General features: G+C 39.2%; 1 protein-coding gene and 1 long non-coding RNA gene across 3 annotated transcripts in view; one reads left to right on the top strand and one right to left on the bottom strand.

Annotated features, from left to right (window-relative positions):
- Positions 1–19,406, top strand: part of LOC137620581 (uncharacterized) — a 252,514-nt gene that overhangs the window by 167,899 nt on the left and 65,209 nt on the right. For both annotated transcript variants that reach the window (XR_011040078.1, XR_011040077.1), the window contains exon 3: positions 8,905–9,044. This is a non-coding gene — a long non-coding RNA (uncharacterized lncRNA). The remainder of the gene's footprint in view (positions 1–8,904; positions 9,045–19,406) is intronic.
- LOC137620578 (collagen alpha-1(XVIII) chain-like) overlaps positions 194–19,406 on the bottom strand; it is a 467,446-nt gene continuing 448,233 nt past the window's right edge. Inside the window, exons 29-30 of the mRNA XM_068350835.1 lie at positions 8,902–9,017; positions 194–5,184 (exon numbers count right to left, since the gene is read on the bottom strand). Coding sequence (XP_068206936.1) covers positions 4,887–5,184; positions 8,902–9,017 — 414 coding nt within the window. The 3' untranslated portion in view covers positions 194–4,886. The remainder of the gene's footprint in view (positions 5,185–8,901; positions 9,018–19,406) is intronic.

Below are 19,406 nucleotides of genomic sequence, written 5' to 3'. Positions count from 1 at the left end.
ATTAACTTATATTGACTGAATTGTTTAACAGCTCTAAGATTAGCACTGTAATTAAGGGGGTTGACTGGACCTGTGCTTGGAATCTTGTAAATTAAGATTATTGCATTTTTGGCTTGGAGAATGTCTATAATATGCCTCAAATAGTATTTCTAGTAAAAACTATTTATTTTATCCGAAACCCCCTTTTTATATATATATGTAAGTTCATCTATTCCCTTTCATAACCATTTTCTGCCTAAAGTTTGTATTTATTTAGAAGTTTGAGGAAATATTTTATATTGGTTTCCCATAAATAATTCTCTCTAACACCTCAGAAGAAGCTCTCAGTTTTCTCGGTAAGCTTTTGCTGTACGCTTTTCCAGGTTATATTCATCGTATTTCTTTGTTTTTACAATTTTTATGTTATCCTTATGTTAAAGATGCACATAGTGTCAAAGATAATAACCAAGTATAAATAAACCGTAAAATTTATCCAGAAAGTATGCTTACGAGAATATATTGTTCTAGCAACATGTTACTCATATGGGCATTTGGCATTCAGTATGTAACACATATCTTATGTATTTGAGGGAAGGGTTTCGTAATTGTTTAGTAAATAACCTTGAAATATGATGTTTATGTCCTTATGATCCCCTGTGTGAGGCATAATTACTGCTAAAAGTCCAAATTAACTCCTAGTAAAGTTGATCAGATGACTTTTAAAATAAACTATCACTGCCAATTTCTCAAAACATGAAATTTTCACAGAAAAATGGTTAATTTTATGCTCTGAAAATTTGCATAAGTGGTTTGGTGGATTATAAAAACTAATACATGAAAAATGACAATCTTTACCATTACCGCCAAAATGTTTGGAAATGAATACTTATAAAAAATGAGGATGGGTTAGAAAAATCTGTTCTATAAAATTTTTCAGGGAAAATTATCATTAATATGCATTTTAAATCATGAAAATCATTTGGGGAATAATAAAGTAGGTCAAGTCTGAAATTACCCCAAAAGAACATTGTTTTAATGGAGCAGAGTCGCACCCCTTAAGAATATGATTTTATTATTTTTATTTTTTCAAAGTTGTCAAGGTATATTGTTACAAAATAATTAAAATTGCCAATACCTCTATACAATAAGAATCAAGCCTTTGCAAACAGCTTTTTAAACTTGAAGAAAAGCAGAAACAAAAGCCTGTTAGCAGTTCAGTCACAGTTACCATGAGCGCCTGAATTCCCCTCAATAGTGATATTTAAGTCAATACTGAATATTAAGATACAGTATCAATCACTTATTTCAAAGTTCTTGAATTAGTTTACCTCAAATTATTAAGGGATGACAGAAGCATATTAGTGCCATCAATTGCCTAGGTTTACATGCCCTGGATAAAAACGGGGAAGTAAACAGCGAAAGTTTAAATTAGGAGAATAGAAATTTTGTTTGGGAAGATTAATATCGAAAAACAGTAATTAATATTATGAATGTACTGTGCCTTTTCCATGAAGGTATTCAACGTTTTTTTTCTATTTACCCTCAGATTTATAGAGATGATGAACAGCAAAATATTTAACATATTAATTATATAGTATCATGAAAAAAGAAAATATTCACATTGTGAAAAATATTGCAAGTCTAAACACAGCAAGAAATAAAACACTATTAAGCTAGTTACAATACCTGGAAGAGCAGTAATGTTTCTTGCATCTATTTCATATCTCTTATAATTAAAACTATTTTAAACAACCTCTGACCCACCTAGGTCCTACTCCTTTAGGCTTCTGCTACAGAAATATGCTCAGCTTAATGTAGCCAAAGATTTTGTCAGAGATTTTTAACGTTCAGGAGCATTGTGGGATGTCACTAACTTACTAAGTCTTAGTGCAGCATATTCATCACTGTAGGTAACTACAGGAATATCTTAGTGAGCTGTAACACTAAATTGTTTAAAAAAGTAAATAAATCAGATTCAGAGCACAAGAATTTCATATTGCAGAATCATATGAAATTACTAAACTTGGTGCCAACATTCTTTCAAAAAATGTTAAAACATCCAACAGATTTTCTTATATTTTCTTCTGTGAAAACTTCTAACTTTTGCCATGCCACCATTTAAAAACAATATTGTTTAATAGCACCTTAACACATCGCACAGTCACTAAGCACATGAAATGAGCATTTGAAGTTACAAAAGGAGCTTATGATATGTATTATCATAAAAGAAGATATCTTAGGACAGTTGGACTCTCATTCAGATATCTCTTAGCCTAATCAGAAACTTCTTAACATAACATGACTCTACCACTCTGAATCCCACTGAATGAAAGTTTTTTGCTTCACTAACCTAATGACACTGGAAACAGAGAGGTATGCCATGGAACTGTTTGGCAGTAGGATCATCATGTGAATTATTGTATTTTACATTATGCGATCAGGGATATTGAGGTTTTAATACAAAACCTTACGACACACAAAATAGCAGGACACATGGGTACACCACTTAGCTGAAGCATATGCTACCAGTCACTGTCTAAAATGTATTCTATCTAGACATACACTAAGATTACCCAATTTAAAAAGAAATATGATTACTTTACAGAAACAGTATTGGTATAACTGCTGATATGAATTGGAAAAAAACATGATAGAGTAAAAGATTAACCAATAAAATAGAACATAGTATGCACAAGTACAGTATAATGAATTTTTAAATATATTCTTATCATTATCATCTAGTCACTTTTCTAAGTTACAAGTGCTTTAATTCAAAACCTATCTTGATAAAAAAGGATTTTTCTAAAAATTGGCATAGCCAAAGTTTTTGAAAGTTTTTGTAGTTTATGTATTTTCATACAGTATTCATAGGTTATCTCTCTGATACAATGTTGCTGTGTTTAAGCAATTTTTGTTCGCTGTTAAATCATAATTTATCATCAATCAATGGATCTATACTTGTGAACTTCTGCCAGATTTAATTCCAGTTTTTACAAGACAAATTTCTTTGAATGAAATACATCTTAAGTCTATAAATTTATACACTATACTGGATATCTATCAAATCACAGATCTCAAAGTAAACTGTGTTGAGAGATGAATTATACATAAAATTCTTTCACAGTTCAATTTAAGTAAAACTAGTTCAGTTACAGTGTTATAAATAAAATTCTCAAGGAATTGTATCAAAAGACACTCCTACATCGGGAGAGCTATCAATGCATGAAAACATGGATACAATTAGCGATGCATTCTTTCAGTCACTCACAGTGAAACTAGAGCTCAATTCTGTAAAATTTGAAGGTGTATACAGTAAGAATATAAGGCCAGTCCTACATTTTGGAGAGAGTATTCCAGCAATATGCTGGAACCGGAAAATAAATAAATAAAGGTATAAGTTTCATTTATAGTACACCAAATAAAGTACCAAAGAACATTACACATGTCACAATGCAAGTGTAAATGTTAGAGGTGAAGTTCCAAAATTATGGAATTTAATCAAGATTGGAGTTCTTGCTGGTAATTTTCTAGATCATTTGTTTAGTAAAACAGACCTCTGGTCTTTTTATTCATCAGGTAAGCACTCCTAAACTCTGTTATCCTTAGCCTTTCAAGCCCAGAGTCCATTACCCAATAAAGATTATATGAATTGCTCAAAATAATGGAGCACACGTGTCTAGAACTCCTACTCGTGCTCTAGGTTTACATACTAGTACCTTTGTCACTAACCATATACTGTGAAAGTCTCTTATAGGGCACATAGTTTGCAGTAATACTGCGAATTTCAATGAATATGCCTTAAATATTATCACTGAGATTGTATCATAAAACCTAAGTTATAATAAATAAGCAAACAGTGAAGTGTAAATTTTACTGAGAACAAGAAACTTTGTTATATATAAAGTACTGAGAGTATAATTTGTTGCATTAGGAAACTGGACAATGGGCCTTCTTGGAATGATTGTGACAAGGAAACAGAGTATCCAGGATAATGGTCCCAAAAAACTAAATAATTGGCACTCCAGCTTTCCCAGGAGAGTGAGGTAGGGGTAAAACCATGGTCACCAGTATGTGGGCAAAGCGTTTAAACCATAATAAACTGGTCTAATTGGATGCTGTGGTATTCCTGAATACAACAACGATTAAAACATTATTTGAAATAATTCTACTGTACTTATTTTCATTATTGGGAAATTGCAATATTGAACAATCTCACATTAGATTTCTAATGCAATTACTATGATTGCAGCTGGGTTGTTGATGCAGATATTACTCTTAATTTAAGACACTACTAAATCACTTCACACAATTTACATGTAGGATCACTTCTGGTGTTGTAGTAAAATACAAAATGTACATTAATTACATTGGAACTATTAGTAATGTCATCCTTTCAACTTTCAGTCACTGTTCGATTCTGATGTACATACATTTTTGTGCTAAAAAAGCTACAGTACTATACTGTAGAAGATAATATTAGTTTATTTTCAGTTTTACTCCAGTCTTTGCCCCATTCATCAAAGCTAACAAATCCTTGCTAACAAGGAGTGCCTATTTCATGATTATATATTTCCTTCTTTTGGCACTTATTGTATACAGTTAATCATCAACATGTAATCAGGATGATATTAGAAGTTGGTTGGTTTATTTTGAACAATCAAATTTAAGTACTGTAGTTCATGATGTTTTATCAGTATGCCTTCTAGATTTACGAACATTTGCCTAAGCAATAAGAGTAAATCTTATGAAATCATGGGTATTTTTGTTGAGTTATATACTGTCATTTCTTGAATGCTAGATCCTAGTACTGTGTAAATATTTTACTACAGTTCTATTTTCAAGTAAATGTCACAGGTTTACTATATCGAACACTAAGCAAAACCTTGGAATTTCTTTCAGGAAGGACTTTAGTCATTTTCACTCGAGTCTATAGAGTTTAAAAACTCGTAATATTCTTCCTCTGTCATATCTGTTTCTCGATTACCTGTGTGCCTTCGTCGACGAATAGGAGTTTGACTTGTTGCTTCGATGCACAAAACGACAAATGAGTTGCGACATCCGAATTTTTCCTGGGATAAGAGACGACTTTTCCGTAGATTTGAAGCAAGGCCAACAGAATCTGAGCCTGAACTCCACCCATTACAATAAGCCGAAAGTATTCGTTCACCTCTTAGATCTGATCCATGCCAAACATATTTTTGAGGCCTGAAAAAAAGTTAAAAAATTAGCTACAGAATTTTACAGTATTTAGTTTAAAAGTGTGTAACCCAAATGACTGCTATTAATAGAATAAGATAAAATAGTGTATTATCACAACAAAACTGATAGACTAGTACAGTAGTACCTCAGTTTACGAGCTTAATTCTTTCTGGGAGCGAGTTTACAACCCAAAATACTTGTAAACCAAAATGATTTTCCACATAAATGTATTGAAAGAAATTCACTCGATATGTTCCACTAATTTTTAAACATTTGTAATGTTTAGCATATAAATTATAACCCCTAACATCAGATTTGAATTAAAATTAATAATTCCCAATGAAAACTGAAATCAACATCGTGTATTATAAAATAATTTAACTGGCATGGAAATTAGATGAAAAAGTTATTACGTCTGCATCATCTGTTGTGGCTGTAGTGATGGGTTGCTGGATTGAGGCCACCCTATTTGTGGAGCTTCCCAGCAAAGTACACTTAAAGAAGGTTATTGCTCTCTGGAATGCCCATTGTGAATGCAATAATCCTGCCTGCCATTGAGTCGATCCGATAGGTTGCCATCATAAATTATTTCTTTGAACCTCCCCTGATGTTCACATCGGTTCTTATCCAGAAGCTTGGTTTATCAATGTTTAAACTGAACTTTTATGAAAAATTAATGTAAGACAATTTAGTGGTTAATAGTAAGTAGGTAGTACACTAGAAGTGTCCCATTCTTCAGTTTCTCCATCAAAGTCTCTCGTCAGGATGTCTATCTCCCCTTCCTGATTACAATAAGTTTTTGCAGTCTTTTGATTTTATACCTACTCGTTCAAATAACATTTCTGCTTAGGGAAAGCACTGGGGTTTACATCACCGTTGCAAAGTGTATGTTATTTAATGGTTCTTCTCAGGAATTATGTTCCAAGTTAGTGTTTATGGAACCATAGAGTACTGTATACACTACGCAGTGGTTAAGCTTCTACGCTGTAAGAAGAATGACTGCTGTTCACTGCTTTTAACAGCCGAGAAAAGTCATTTTAGTTTGAGGGGATTTACAGAGAGGGAATAGTTGCTTTTTATTGAGTTGATAAAGATATGACTCGCCAACACTTGCTTACCAGCCAAGTTAATGTTTGAACCTTTTGGGGTTTTAAAGTCTTTTGTCATTCTCTTAGGCCAGCAAACCTTCTCTAGTCGGCTGTCTGTCTGTCTTGCATTCCCATTAGCTTATATTAACGTGAATAACCTAACTTCCATAGTTGTGTCTATTGGCTGTAATTACATAATTTTACTTCAGTAAGGGTACTAAATGTTCACTACGCCTTACAGGGTCTAGTTCCTCACTTATGAGTCTCGAATTCGTGAATTACTCTAGTCCTTCTATAGCTAAACCCTTACATTCCAACACACCATGTTGGAGACTGAGTAGGTAGTCTGAATCCTCACATCCCTTCTCTTGCTAAAGTAAAGGTTTTTAAACAATATAGTTCTAATTTTGGAGATAGCATTTTATATCACAGATGGTCTTAAGTTTTATTGTTATTGATGATGTTTCAGATCAGCTTGTTGATTACATCATGTGATCACTCTGGATGACAGTCTGTTTTTGTTCGCTTACAAGCTCGATCACTAACTCATCTCGGGTTTTCTTTTGTGGGGTAATTTCTAACTCTCCTCTTTTTATTACCCTTTATGAGTCTGGCTATAAAAAGACAAGTACTGTATTATTGTTGGTTATTTGTATTCATTGAAGAACTATGGTTTATAATAATTTTAATTCTCAAACTAAATACATCTCTACTTCTTTAGAAGGTGCCTCTACATAAGCTATATCTTTTATCCAAGAGCCTCTCACATGATCACCAGCTGCAGAACTAACACACCAGCTCTAAGAAAAGGGTGTATTAGGATGTGGCATGCTTGAAATCTTATGATAGAACTACCTTATTACATTTTTAAGGTAGGTTCTATTGCAGCTTTTTCCTCAAAGAATTTAGAGGCAGTTTTTAACTTATTCCTTCATTTCGGGGTGAATAAGGGTTGTAAAATGGTTATTAATTTCAGTAAGAATGGCTATTTGGTTTAAAGATTTATTAAATTATGAATTCTCAGGATGTTTTGACTTATATAAGACTAATCAGTTACCTAACATTGTTATAGAATATAATGGTGTTTTTTTGAAGCCCATCATTACAACTAATAAATGAAAATCTTTAATGAATGGCTTGCAAGCTAATTTACCCATGACTCCATGTGGGTAAGAATATAGGAATTGTTCTTGAGATAACCTACCTGTAGCCTACAGGAATGTTTTATCTGAACGTCAAATCATAATTACCCTAACACTTATTTTTAATTTTCTTTCTACAAAAAGATTCTGACAGTTTCCCTTCCATTTCTACAAAATATATAACTTTTCTGTGTTGCCTTCTCTAAAAGAAAATAACGATAATAAAAAAGGATATTACCGAGAACCCATCCAATTTTTTTTTTTTTAGAATACTGTATGCCTAGTTTTAAAAACTGATTGCACACACACAAAAGTTAATACTGTGTACTATATATTAATCATAAAGATATACCCGAACTCATATTTAACATTAAAGCATATTAATTAGACTATCTGATAATCTTTCATTACACCAGAGAAATTCTGCTCATCGCAGAATCGGAGTGTTCGTATGGAACATGTCCACAAAAAATGTGCATACAGAAGGAAATTTTTGCTCCCACACCAATACAATACTTATAAATTGATTTGAATTTTATATTCATTTGTACATATTCTGAGTTACTTGTAAACTGAGGTTTTTTGGTTATGTTGATGGCTTAATGACACAGTAAAATATCAAAACAAAGATGTGATCACGTGCTGCTTTACCAGTGGTAGCATTATACTTAAAGGATATGCTATTAATAGAGGAAGGATGATTTCCACCCCAAAAATTGAGACATACTATTAGTGTCACCTACTGGTAACAGACTGCAAGCAGGGGATAGTTTGATATCCATGAAAAAAAATATTTTCTTCTATTACAGGTATAAAGGTTGTGCAGTAATTAATATAACATAGAGTTAAATTCTGGAATAATATTGATAATACACGTAATACTCTTTAGTGAGTCAGTCATGCAGTCGTACGCTAGACCTCTGATATTATTTTACTACAACATATATTTAACAGCAATCCTAAGCTTCCATCAAAGTTTGATATAAAATACAGTACTGTATAGACAATTTATACTCTAATGTACTTGCTAAAATCAGCATTGTTGACTTCCAGTAAGATAACTTAGTTAATTCAATGCCCATGTTGTGTTTGAATTTTAGACCATTCAAGAAAAATGATCTGTAAGGCATACTATCTTGTAATAAAATTGTGTAATCAATTTTTTTATTCAAATGTTTCTTCATTCAAGTACAGTAACAGTATTCCTATTTGACGCTTCCAATTTGCATATAAAATTTTACATAAAATATTTATTTGCAACTATAGTACCTTATTGATTATTCTAGAAAAATTATTTTATGGAATACTACCATATAATTAATATTTTTCAGAAATATTTTTATCAGAATTGTGCAACTTTTAAATAACACTGAGATGCTTTTTTATATGAAATTTGATAATAGACAGTATGTAATCACAGAAATAATCGTGAAATGAGGTAGACATTCATATAAGAGTACTGAAATATATTACATAAAAATTCATTATCTTACCAGGTGGAATCATTAAGGACATCTTTTCCATCAAAGCTGTAAATCCGTGGTTTATGAGAGAAGATGGCACCAGACCCTGAGAAAATCTCTCTCCAAGAGTGGAACAGTATATCTCCCTGAAAAAAATATGATTTTATCAACAGGTATTTGAATTTATTCATAGTACTGTAGGGGAGTTGATATCTAAATTGACATAAATTCACTGGTATAAACAGTTCTCAAGGGATTGAGCTCATTTAGTATACTACTGTATTTCCTTAAATGGTTTTGAGAATGTTGTTGTTATAGATAAACTTTGTTTCAATCTTGAATGTTGTTAGCATTTAAATAATCTCTGTCCTTTTAGTATAATTTGTACTGGCAATTTGATAGTAAATTTTACTATTAACACCCTCCTATAGCTGCCTATCTTTAGGTTTTTAAGACTTAAAATTAGTGCAATTATAACGATATTCTCAAGTTTTCTCCAGAGGTTTTAGATGCCTATTAAAATTTTTGTGCCAGTTAGATTAAGTAGCAAACTGCAATGTTAGTATACAGGAATAACAAGTCTCATGTTTTTCTGATGATTAATACCTAGTAGGTTCAGTAAAATAGTACAATATTTATTCTGAAAATAAGAAGTAATGATTACTCTTAGACCCTGTCTCGCCTGTTATATTTTTCTGGGTTGATCTGTGACGGCCGGTGAAAAGGGTCCTTCTTACACTTTTCTAATATAAATCTCCCAAATATACTAGAGAAAGATAAAGCATGGAATGCAGAGGTTACAACCCTCGCGCGAACACCTTGTTGGTGTCCTTTTGTGCACAGCTCAGTTTTGATTATGGTGTGGATTTTCAGTTTTATCTAAATTTCTGAGTTCTGTGCTATTCATCATATAAAAGTCAGTGCTGTATGAAGTCATACAGGTATACTTTCATTGGGGAACATAGCTGTCAGCAAATGCAGTACAGTAATTAACATGATTATTGCATGTTAGTAGATGTAAAATTGTAAATTTGTATGTGCAAGTTACGATTTTTTTTTTCTTCTTGTAGTTAATTACTTGATTTGCGATATATTTTTCAATATTAAACTTAGCCGGTGATCATATAAGCTGTCAGCTCTGCTGCCCGACAGAAAAACCTAAGGACAAAATACGCCAGCGATCGCTATACAGGTAGGGGGTGCTCATCAACAGCGCCATCTGTCGAGCAGGTACTCAAGTACTCCCAGTAAACACAGAACCAATTTTCTCTCTGTCGTGCCACCGGCAAGACCTACTAAATACGCTGTTGCTTTCTGGATTGATTTTCACGTTTTTTGGTGAAGTATTCATTTCTGGTTATTAGCTTTCGCTGTGCAGAGGTTATCTTCAATACTTCCTTGCATTCTTTGATTGAATTTTGGATTATTTGTTGACGACTTGGATAGATTTTGAATTCCCCCTTTGACTAATTCAAGATGTCTGACCCTTCTCAAGTCCCCATATACAGGAAGTGTAGTGCTAGGGACTGTTCAAGGCGTCTTCCGAAGGCCTCTATCGATCCGCACACCATTTGTTCCAATTGTCGGGGTAAAACCTGTCAATTGGAAGATCGATGTGAGGAATGCGTTGGGCTTTCGGAATTCGATTTTCAAGAATTCCTGAAATATTCACGTAGGCTAGAGAGAGATAGAGTCAGGAGGAGTTCGTCTCGCTCAGTTGATTTTTCCTCTCCCCATGCCCCACAACCTATTCCTTCCCCTGTAGTGGTTACTCCCGATCCCCCTTCTAGCACTCATCAACCTTCGATGGCAGATATGATGCGTGCCATCCAGGCTCTGGGTGAGAGAGTCTGGTCATTGGCGAATGACCACAACCAACTCATGGCAGACGTCAGGGAGTTGAAGGGTAAGAGTGCAGTGGGAAGTGAAGTGAGGGTTAGTGCAGTGAAAAGTGTTAGTGTTGTGCATGAGGGTGCGTCTGTTCGTGCCTGTCGTCCTCCCAGTCCGGGACCTCTTGCAAGCTTCCAAGCCCAGGGGAGAAGCAATGTCGTACGACCAAAGGGTTCGACAGGCTTTAATCAGCGGACAGACGTTCCCTCCGTGGTTTCGGACGTATCTTTCCTAGATCGCCCCACCCCCAAGAAGACGAGTGAGCCCGTTCATTCCTCGTCTGCGGAAGAGGTTTCACGCCAGAAACGATGGACCAAGGTCTCACGGCCTCTCAAACGCAAGGTCCCTTCCGCGCAAGTCCAACGGCCCAGGTGTAACCACTGGGTCAGTTCGGACTCGCTGCAGTCTTCCGACGACTGCACACCTCCTAAGAGAGGTAAAGTGGTACCGCAACAGGCAGTAACACCGTCTGTTGCCGCACCTGCTGCTGTAGACCCTAAGTGGTCTTTGCTACAGTCTATGCAGACTCGGTTAGCTTCCTTTATGCAGGAGTATCGTGCGGAGAAGGTTGACGCTGCACCCGTTAGCCTACAACCAACCACGGTTGTGCGTCCAGTAGACGCTGAGGCTACCTGCTCCCGCACTCCAGCTGTGAGAGTTCCACCACCCATGCGCAGTCGACCCTGCCAGACGCATGTTGACGTTCACCGACGCTCGGAACCCTCCGTTGACGTTCGCGTGTTACCACAACAACAGGAGGGTGGAGTTAAGTTGCCGTGTTTTGACGCTGTGCGTCAACCTCCGCAACCCACTGTGGTTTCCGCTACTCGACCGCAGCAGTCAGGAGTAGACGCTTTGCGTCCCCACACAGCCATGGTTGTTGCCAGCTCACAGACTGACCAACAGTTCCATGACGTTGGGTCCAGTGCAGCCACGCATGCACCCGTGCTGCCGGACTCAGCCGACCAGCTTATTCCTACTCCTTTGCCGCTTCCTCCTCAACATTCAGACGATGGACTCTCTGATGATGACGATGCTGCACATCTTGACGACCCGCACACGGACATCGACGAACCCAAGACCACGCCTCCCTCCTTGGACTTTAGGAAAGTGCTTGCACTGTTCAAGGATTTATATCCTGATCAGTTTGTGTCTGCAGCACCTCGCTCTCCTCCCTCTGAGTTCGTTTTAGGCACGCAGTCATCTGCACCTGCCTTTACGAAGCTCGTCCTCGCCCGCTCGTCCAAGAGAGCTTTAAGAGTGCTGGGAGATTGGTTGCAGTCCAAAAAGCAACTTGGGAAGACAGCCTTCATGTTTCCCCCTGCCAAGCTTGCTTCCAGATCTAGCGTCTGGTATGCCACGGGAGAAGTTCTCGGCTTGGGAGTTCCTGCCTCTGCCCAGGGCGACTTCTCAAGTCTTGTAGACTCTCCCCGCAGGCTGGCCATGAGACGCTCCAAGATTTGTTGGACTCCTTCGGATTTGGACCATCTGATGAAAGGAGTCTTTCGAGCGTTCGAAGTTTTCAACTTTTTGGACTGGTGTTTGGGAGCGTTGAGCAGGAAGACCTCCCCTTCTGACAAGGAAACTTCCATGCTCATAATGTCCTGCATGGACAAAGCCATACGGGACGGTTCTAGTGAGCTTGCGGCTTCGTTCGTTTCCGGGATCCTCAAGAAACGGGAACACCTTTGCTCCTTCTTGTCAGCTGGAGTCACCCCATGTCAAAAGTCGGAACTTATGTTTGCTCCTCTCTCGAAGTGCCTCTTCCCTGAGGAGTTGATCAAGGAGATTGCCACCTCCTTGATTCAAAAAGACACCCATGACCTGGTTGCGTCATCCGCACGCAAAGCCACCCCTTTGCCCTCCGTGCCTAGACCCAGGATGGACACTCCAGCGTCAAGGTTCATTCCGCCCTTTCGTGGCAGAGCCCCCAGCAGAGGAGGTGCTCGTGCCGAAGGTCAACGTGGGAGCAAGAAGAAGGGTTCCAAGTCCTTTAGAGGCAGAGTCTGACTGCCACCTTCTTCAGACAGCAGTGGGAGCCAGGCTCAAGAACTACTGGCAGGCCTGGGAGAACGGGCGCAGACGCACAGTCTGTGAAGTTACTCAGAGAGGGGTACAAGATTCCATTCTTGCGCAATCCCCCTCTAGCAACAACTCCCATCGACCTCTCTCCCAGGTACAGAGAGGAGGACAAGAGACTAGCTTTGCAGCAAGAGGTGTCTCTCTTACTACAAAAGGGAGCGGTAGTCAAAGTCCGGGACCATCATTCCCCGGGCTTCTACAACCGTCTCTTCTTAGTGGTGAAGAAGACAGGAGGGTGGAGGCCGGTGCTAGACGTCAGTGCTCTGAATGTCTTTGTCACAAAGCAGACGTTCACCATGGAGACGACAAAGTCGGTTCTAGCATCGGTCAGGAAGGAAGACTGGATGGTCTCGTTAGACCTAAAGGACGCTTACTTTCACGTCCCCATCCACCCAGATTCCCAACCTTTTCTAAGGTTCGTGTTCGGGAAGGTTGTATACCAATTTCAAGCCCTGTGCTTTGGCCTAAGCACGGCACCTCTTGTTTTTACGAAACTGATGAGGAATTTTGCCAAATTCCTACATTTAGCAGACATCAGAGCCTCCCTCTATTTGGACGACTGGCTTCTAAGAGCTTCGTCAAGTCGTCGCTGTCTGGAGAATCTAAAGTGGACTCTGGATCTGACCAAAGAATTGGGTCTCCTGGTCAATATGGAAAAGTCTCAACTCGTCCCATCCCAAACTATAGTGTACCTAGGAATGGAGATTCAGAGTCAAGCTTTTCGGGCTTTTCCGTCGGCCCCCAGAATCAGTCAAGCCCAAGAATGCATCCAGAACATGCTAAAGAAGGACCGATGTTCAGTCAGACAGTGGATGAGTCTGATAGGGACGCTTTCATCACTGGACCAGTTCATTGCGTTAGGGAGACTCCACCTCCAAACCCCTTCAATTTCACTTAGCTGTTCACTGGAGAAAGGACAAGACGCTAGAAGCGGTCTCGATCCCTATTTCCGAGAAGATGAAGTCGTCACTGACTTGGTGGAAGGACAACATTCTCCTCAGGGAGGGTCTGCCACTGGCTGTTCAGACCCCCAACCACGTTCTCTTCTCGGACGCATCGGACACGGGCTGGGGTGCGACATTAGACGGTCGGGAATGCTCGGGCACGTGGAATGCGGATCAAAGAGCGTTGCATATCAACTGCAAGGAGCTACTGGCAGTTCATCTGGCCTTGAGAAGCTTCAAGTCCCTCCTTCTAGGCAAGGTGGTGGAGGTGAACTCCGACAACACCACAGCCTTGGCGTACATCTCCAAGCAAGGAGGGACTCATTCGATGACGTTGTACGAGATCGCAAGGGACCTCCTCACCTGGTCAAAAGATCTAAACCTATCTTTAGTAACGAGGTTCATTCAAGGCAACATGAATGTCATGGCAGACCGCCTCAGCCGGAAGGGTCAAATCATCCCAACAGAATGGACCCTTCACAAGGATGTATGCAAGGGACTATGGGCCTTGTGGGGCCAGCCTACCATAGATCTATTTGCAACCTCGATGACCAAGAGGCTCCCAATTTATTGCTCGCCGATTCCGGACCCAGCAGCAGTTCATATAGATGCCTTTCTTCTGGATTGGTCCCATCTAGACCTTTATGCATTCCCCCCGTTCAAGATTGTCAACAGAGTACTGCAGAAGTTCGCCTCTCACGAAGGGACAAGGTTGACGTTGGTTGCTCCCCTCTGGCCCGTGAGAGAATGGATAACCAAGGTACTGCAATGGCTAGTAGACGTTCCCAGAACTCTTCCTCTAAGAGTAGACCTTCTGCGTCAGCCGCACGTAAAGAAGGTACACCTAAGCCTCCACGCTCTTCGTCTGACTGCCTTCAGACTATCGAAAGACTCTCGAGAGCTAGAGGCTTTTCGAAGGAGGCAGCCAGAGCGATTGCTAGAGCAAGGAGGACATCCACTCTTAAAGTCTACCAGTCGAAGTGGGAAGTCTTCCGAAGCTGGTGCAAGTCGGTGTCAGTATCCTCAACCAGTACCTCTGTAACTCAGATAGCTGACTTCCTTTTATACCTAAGGAAGGAAAGATCTCTTTCAGCTCCCACGATCAAGGGTTACAAAAGCATGTTGGCAGCAGTCTTCCGTCACAGAGGCTTAGATCTTTCCAACAACAAAGATCTACAGGACCTCTTTAAGTCTTTTGAGACCTCGAAGGAGCGTAGTTTGGCCACTCCAGGTTGGAACTTAGACGTGGTACTAAGATTCCTTATGTCAGAGAGGTTCGAGCCACTTCAATCAGCCTCCTTTAAAGATCTCACTTTGAAGACCCTTTTCCTCGTCTGCTTAGCAACAGCTAAAAGAGTCAGTGAGATACACGCCTTCAGCAGGAACATCGGATTTTCATCTGAAACGGCTACATGTTCCTTACAGCTTGGTTTTTTAGCCAAAAACGAACTTCCTTCTCGTCCTTGGCCCAAATCGTTCGATATTCCAAGCCTTTCTAATTTGGTTGGAAATGAACGAGAAAGAGTCCTATGCCCTGTTAGAGCTCTTAAGTACTATTTGAGACGTACTAAACCTTTACGAGGACAGTCTGATGCTTTATGGTGCGCTATTAAGAAACCTTCTTTACCTATGTCGAAGAATGCAGTTTCTTATTATATCAGACTTTTGATTCGAGAAGCTCATTCCCATCTGAATGAGGAGGACCATGCTTTGCTGAAGGTAAGGACACATGAAGTTAGAGCTGTCGCAACTTCAGTAGCCTTCAAACAAAACAGATCTCTGCAGAGTGTAATGGACGCAACCTATTGGAGAAGCAAGTCAGTGTTCGCGTCATTTTACCTTAAAGATGTCCAGTCTCTTTACGAGAACTGCTACACCCTGGGACCATTCGTAGCAGCGAGTGCAGTAGTGGGTGAGGGCTCAACCATTACATTCCCATAATCCCATAACCTTTTTAATCTTTCTCTTGAAATGTTTTTTATTGTTGTTTTTTGGGTTGTCCGGAAGGCTAAGAAGCCTTTCGCATCCTAGTTGATTTGGCGGGTGGTCAAATTCTTTTCTTGAGAAGCGCCTAGATTAGAGGTTTTGATGAGGTCCTTTAGTATGGGTTGCAACCCTTCATACTTCAGCTCCTAGGAGTCGCTCAGCATCCTATGAGGATCGCGAGGCTCAGTAAGGAAGACGTACTTAAAAAGGCAGAGTAATTGTTCAAGTCGACTTCCTTACCAGGTACTTATTGATTTTATGTTTGTTATTTTGAATAACTGCTAAAATGAAATACAAAATACTTAGCTCTTGAATGTAAACATATAATGCTGGTCTCTACCCACCCCCCTGGGTGTGAATCAGCTTATATGATCACCGGCTAAGTTTAATATTGGAAAATGTTATTTTCATTAGTAAAATAAATTTTTGAATATACTTACCCGGTGATCATATATTAAAGGACCCTCCCTTCCTCCCCAATAGAGACCCAGTGGACCGAGGAGAAAATTGGTTCTGTGTTTACTGGGAGTACTTGAGTACCTGCTCGACAGATGGCGCTGTTGATGAACACCCCCTACCTGTATAGCGATCGCTGGCGTATTTTGTCCTTAGGTTTTTCTGTCGGGCAGCAGAGCTGACAGCTTATATGATCACCGGGTAAGTATATTCAAAAATTTATTTTACTAATGAAAATAACATATTTTGTTTTTCCTGTTGCTCTATGTTTAAGATGGAATGACTCTATAGTCATTTAATTATACCTTTTAAAGGGAAATAATGATGAATTGCATATTGATAAGTTAAATGATAAAGGGAAAGTTTGATGTAATAATGTTAATGATGTATTAGGGAGTACAGTACTTGTACTTCACAGTTGTATAACTTGTGGTTTGGTACTTGCTTTAATTTCTAGCTTGTGTATTGTTGGTAAATTATTGAAAGTTTCTGCAGAAGCAGATTGTTACAAAATGGTATTTTGTGTTTGACATTTAGTTTTTCAGGAGCCTCAATTGGAAATGGATGTTCTTGGTATTGCTGTTGAGTAATTTTAAATTGTATAGGTACTGTTGAAAGTTCATGACTGACTTTGAAATAAAGTCACATATGGTATTTGTTCCACCATTGAGAAGTAGAAGACACTCTTAGGGAGAAAGCCTGCACAGAGTAGTTCTTGACTTGGAAATAAGCTTAATGGCCAATGAAATATTGTTTTTTTCATGAAGCATCAATTTCTCTTTGAAAAATTGGAACTCTTGACTGTTGAGAGAAGTTTCCAGACTTTTAAAGTTCACCATGATTTTGGGCAATCTGACAACAGAGGGATATTTCAGGAATCAATGAAGTATTAGGCCAGATTTTCTATGCGAAATGTTCTATGTAAAACACCCTTGCATACACTTTGCTCTGCACGAGAAGGACACAAGTCAGTGTGAAAAACAGTGATACATTTTAGAAAATTTGTGCAAATGGTTCTCTCAGAATGCTCACTAAAACCTGTGGATGGTTTGGTTCTTAACACCATTCAGCTTTTCTCCAAAGCTGGATCTGTTAGTGTGAGGACGAGCAATTTAGATGTCCAGCTGGAACAGATTTGAAGAGCTTTTTATTTGTGGTGGTCATGGATGTGTTAAGTGAAGATATCAGAAAAGTTGTTGGAGTTGTTATATGGGGATGATTCAGTGATTACCACTGAAGGTTGGAGAGGTGTAGCTTGAGAATAATTTGGATAAGACTGAAGCTACAGTGAGCAGTAAGAAAGTTAAGGACAGGATACCCAAACATGAAAAAGATTCTCGGTTATAGAACAGGTGGAACAATTTAGATACATGGGAATTAATATAAGGCAGGAGAGGGATGTGAGGATAAGGCAGGAGGGGGATGTGGGGATAAGGCAGGAGGGGGATGTGAGGCCAAAGTTGAAAATTGGATAAAAGCATCCTGGGGGAAGTGGAGGGAGGTAGCAGGAGTTGTATGTGACAAGAAAATGCCAATCAAGCTGAAAGTGAAGATCTATAGCACACTATATCACAGTAATAAGACAAGAGTTAATGTATGGATTGGAAATGTAGGCTCTAAGACAAAAAGAGGAAGGAAAGCTTGACAGAGATGAGAATACTGAGGTGAATCCAGGGAATATCGCTGATTAAAAGCTTGGAAAATAAGGAAATAAGAATAATGACAGGCATAGTAAAGATTAGAGGTAATAAGAGTGTCATGACTGAAGATAGTATGGGCTTGTGTTGAGGAGGGAGTGAGAAGAGCTTGGGAGGAATCTGATAGTGAGAGAAGACCAAGAGGGAGGTAGGTAATTAGATAGTGAGATAAGGTGAAGGATGGCATGGAAAAGAGGTTTGGTAGAAGAGGATGCCTTTGATAGAAGGCATTTGAGAGGCTGCTTTAGGCAACCGACCCCTAATATAGGGATAATGGTGGGAAAGTAATTATAGTGATGAGCTTCATAAGCTCTTGACTGCTTTAACTTCATTTGCATAGAAAAAATAAAAATTCCAACCTTACCCACCTAGTTTTGAACCCTAACCTCTCTCAAGTCTTGACTAATACCAGTCAGTGAAGGTTCTGAAGGTGGTGGTATTGCCTCCATTGGAGGACAGGACTGTTCAAAGCTTTGTATGAGCATGGCAAATTCTGTCAAAGAGGATATATCCATTCATTTCAACATATAGACCTAGCTCAAGGCTGAGTGGTAGCCTTTTAATGCTGATACCCAACAGAGCGTTTTCCTTTTTAGAGAGGTAAAGTAAAAATTTGGCTCTATAGTAAATGAAATAGAGGCTTCAAGAGGAGAAATACTCCTCCCACAACACCAAACACAGAAGTTGGCCTACTTAGCTTGATACACGGAAGTTGAAAATTTCAGTAGGTACCCAGACATCTCTCAGGCAGCTTCGCATGAAAAGCTTTTCTCTGAGAGGAAAGGCTGAATAACTTCCACGCATGACGCCACAGGAATTCCACTGGGATGTGGAATATCTCCATGTAGTTGGTACATTAGGTTGGGGACAGGAAACAATTCTCTGTCTCTCTTATTGAATTATTGAAAAAAGTAGGTCTGGGTACCTTCTACTTAAGGCCAATTTGGGTCCCAGGTAGAGTGAAATTTATTGTCAAATTAATGTTGGGAGTAGACCAGACTCGATTCAAGACACTCCTTATGACGCAGAATGGCAGAAAAACATGGGCATCGAGGCTGTCCAAGAGGTACTGGAATGTATCCTTGAACGCTGCTTCTGGGTCTATCATTGGAGAACAGTGGTCGGTCGTCGGCGCCCACTCGTGTCCGAGTATTGGGTTCTGTCGTTAGCCATCAGCCTCCTATCTATGGGGTGGGTGCTTATGCCTGATGTGGCTGTTAAGTCCTAGTCTGTGGTGGAAGAGTCGTGGACAGTGTTCACAATGGAGGGTAGGTGGTGGGCGGGGCTGTTCTAATCGCTCTCTCCTTCTTCTCCTCCTAGCCTCCTCATTTTGTCTCCTCCTCTCCTCGAAGTCCACGGTGCCATGGTGTACTGTGCTTCTCCAGGTTTTCCTGTCCCTGGCTGTTTCTTCCCATGAGGAAGGATCGATGTCAGTTAGAGCCAGGGTGCGTTTTAGTTGATCTTTATAGCGCATTTTTGG

Source organism: Palaemon carinicauda, chromosome 27, assembly GCF_036898095.1.
Source record: "Palaemon carinicauda isolate YSFRI2023 chromosome 27, ASM3689809v2, whole genome shotgun sequence".
Classification (NCBI taxonomy): Eukaryota; Metazoa; Arthropoda; class Malacostraca; order Decapoda; family Palaemonidae; genus Palaemon; species Palaemon carinicauda.
The sequence above is the reverse complement of the archived record's forward strand: the minus strand, read 5'-3'. Positions and strand labels throughout refer to the sequence as shown.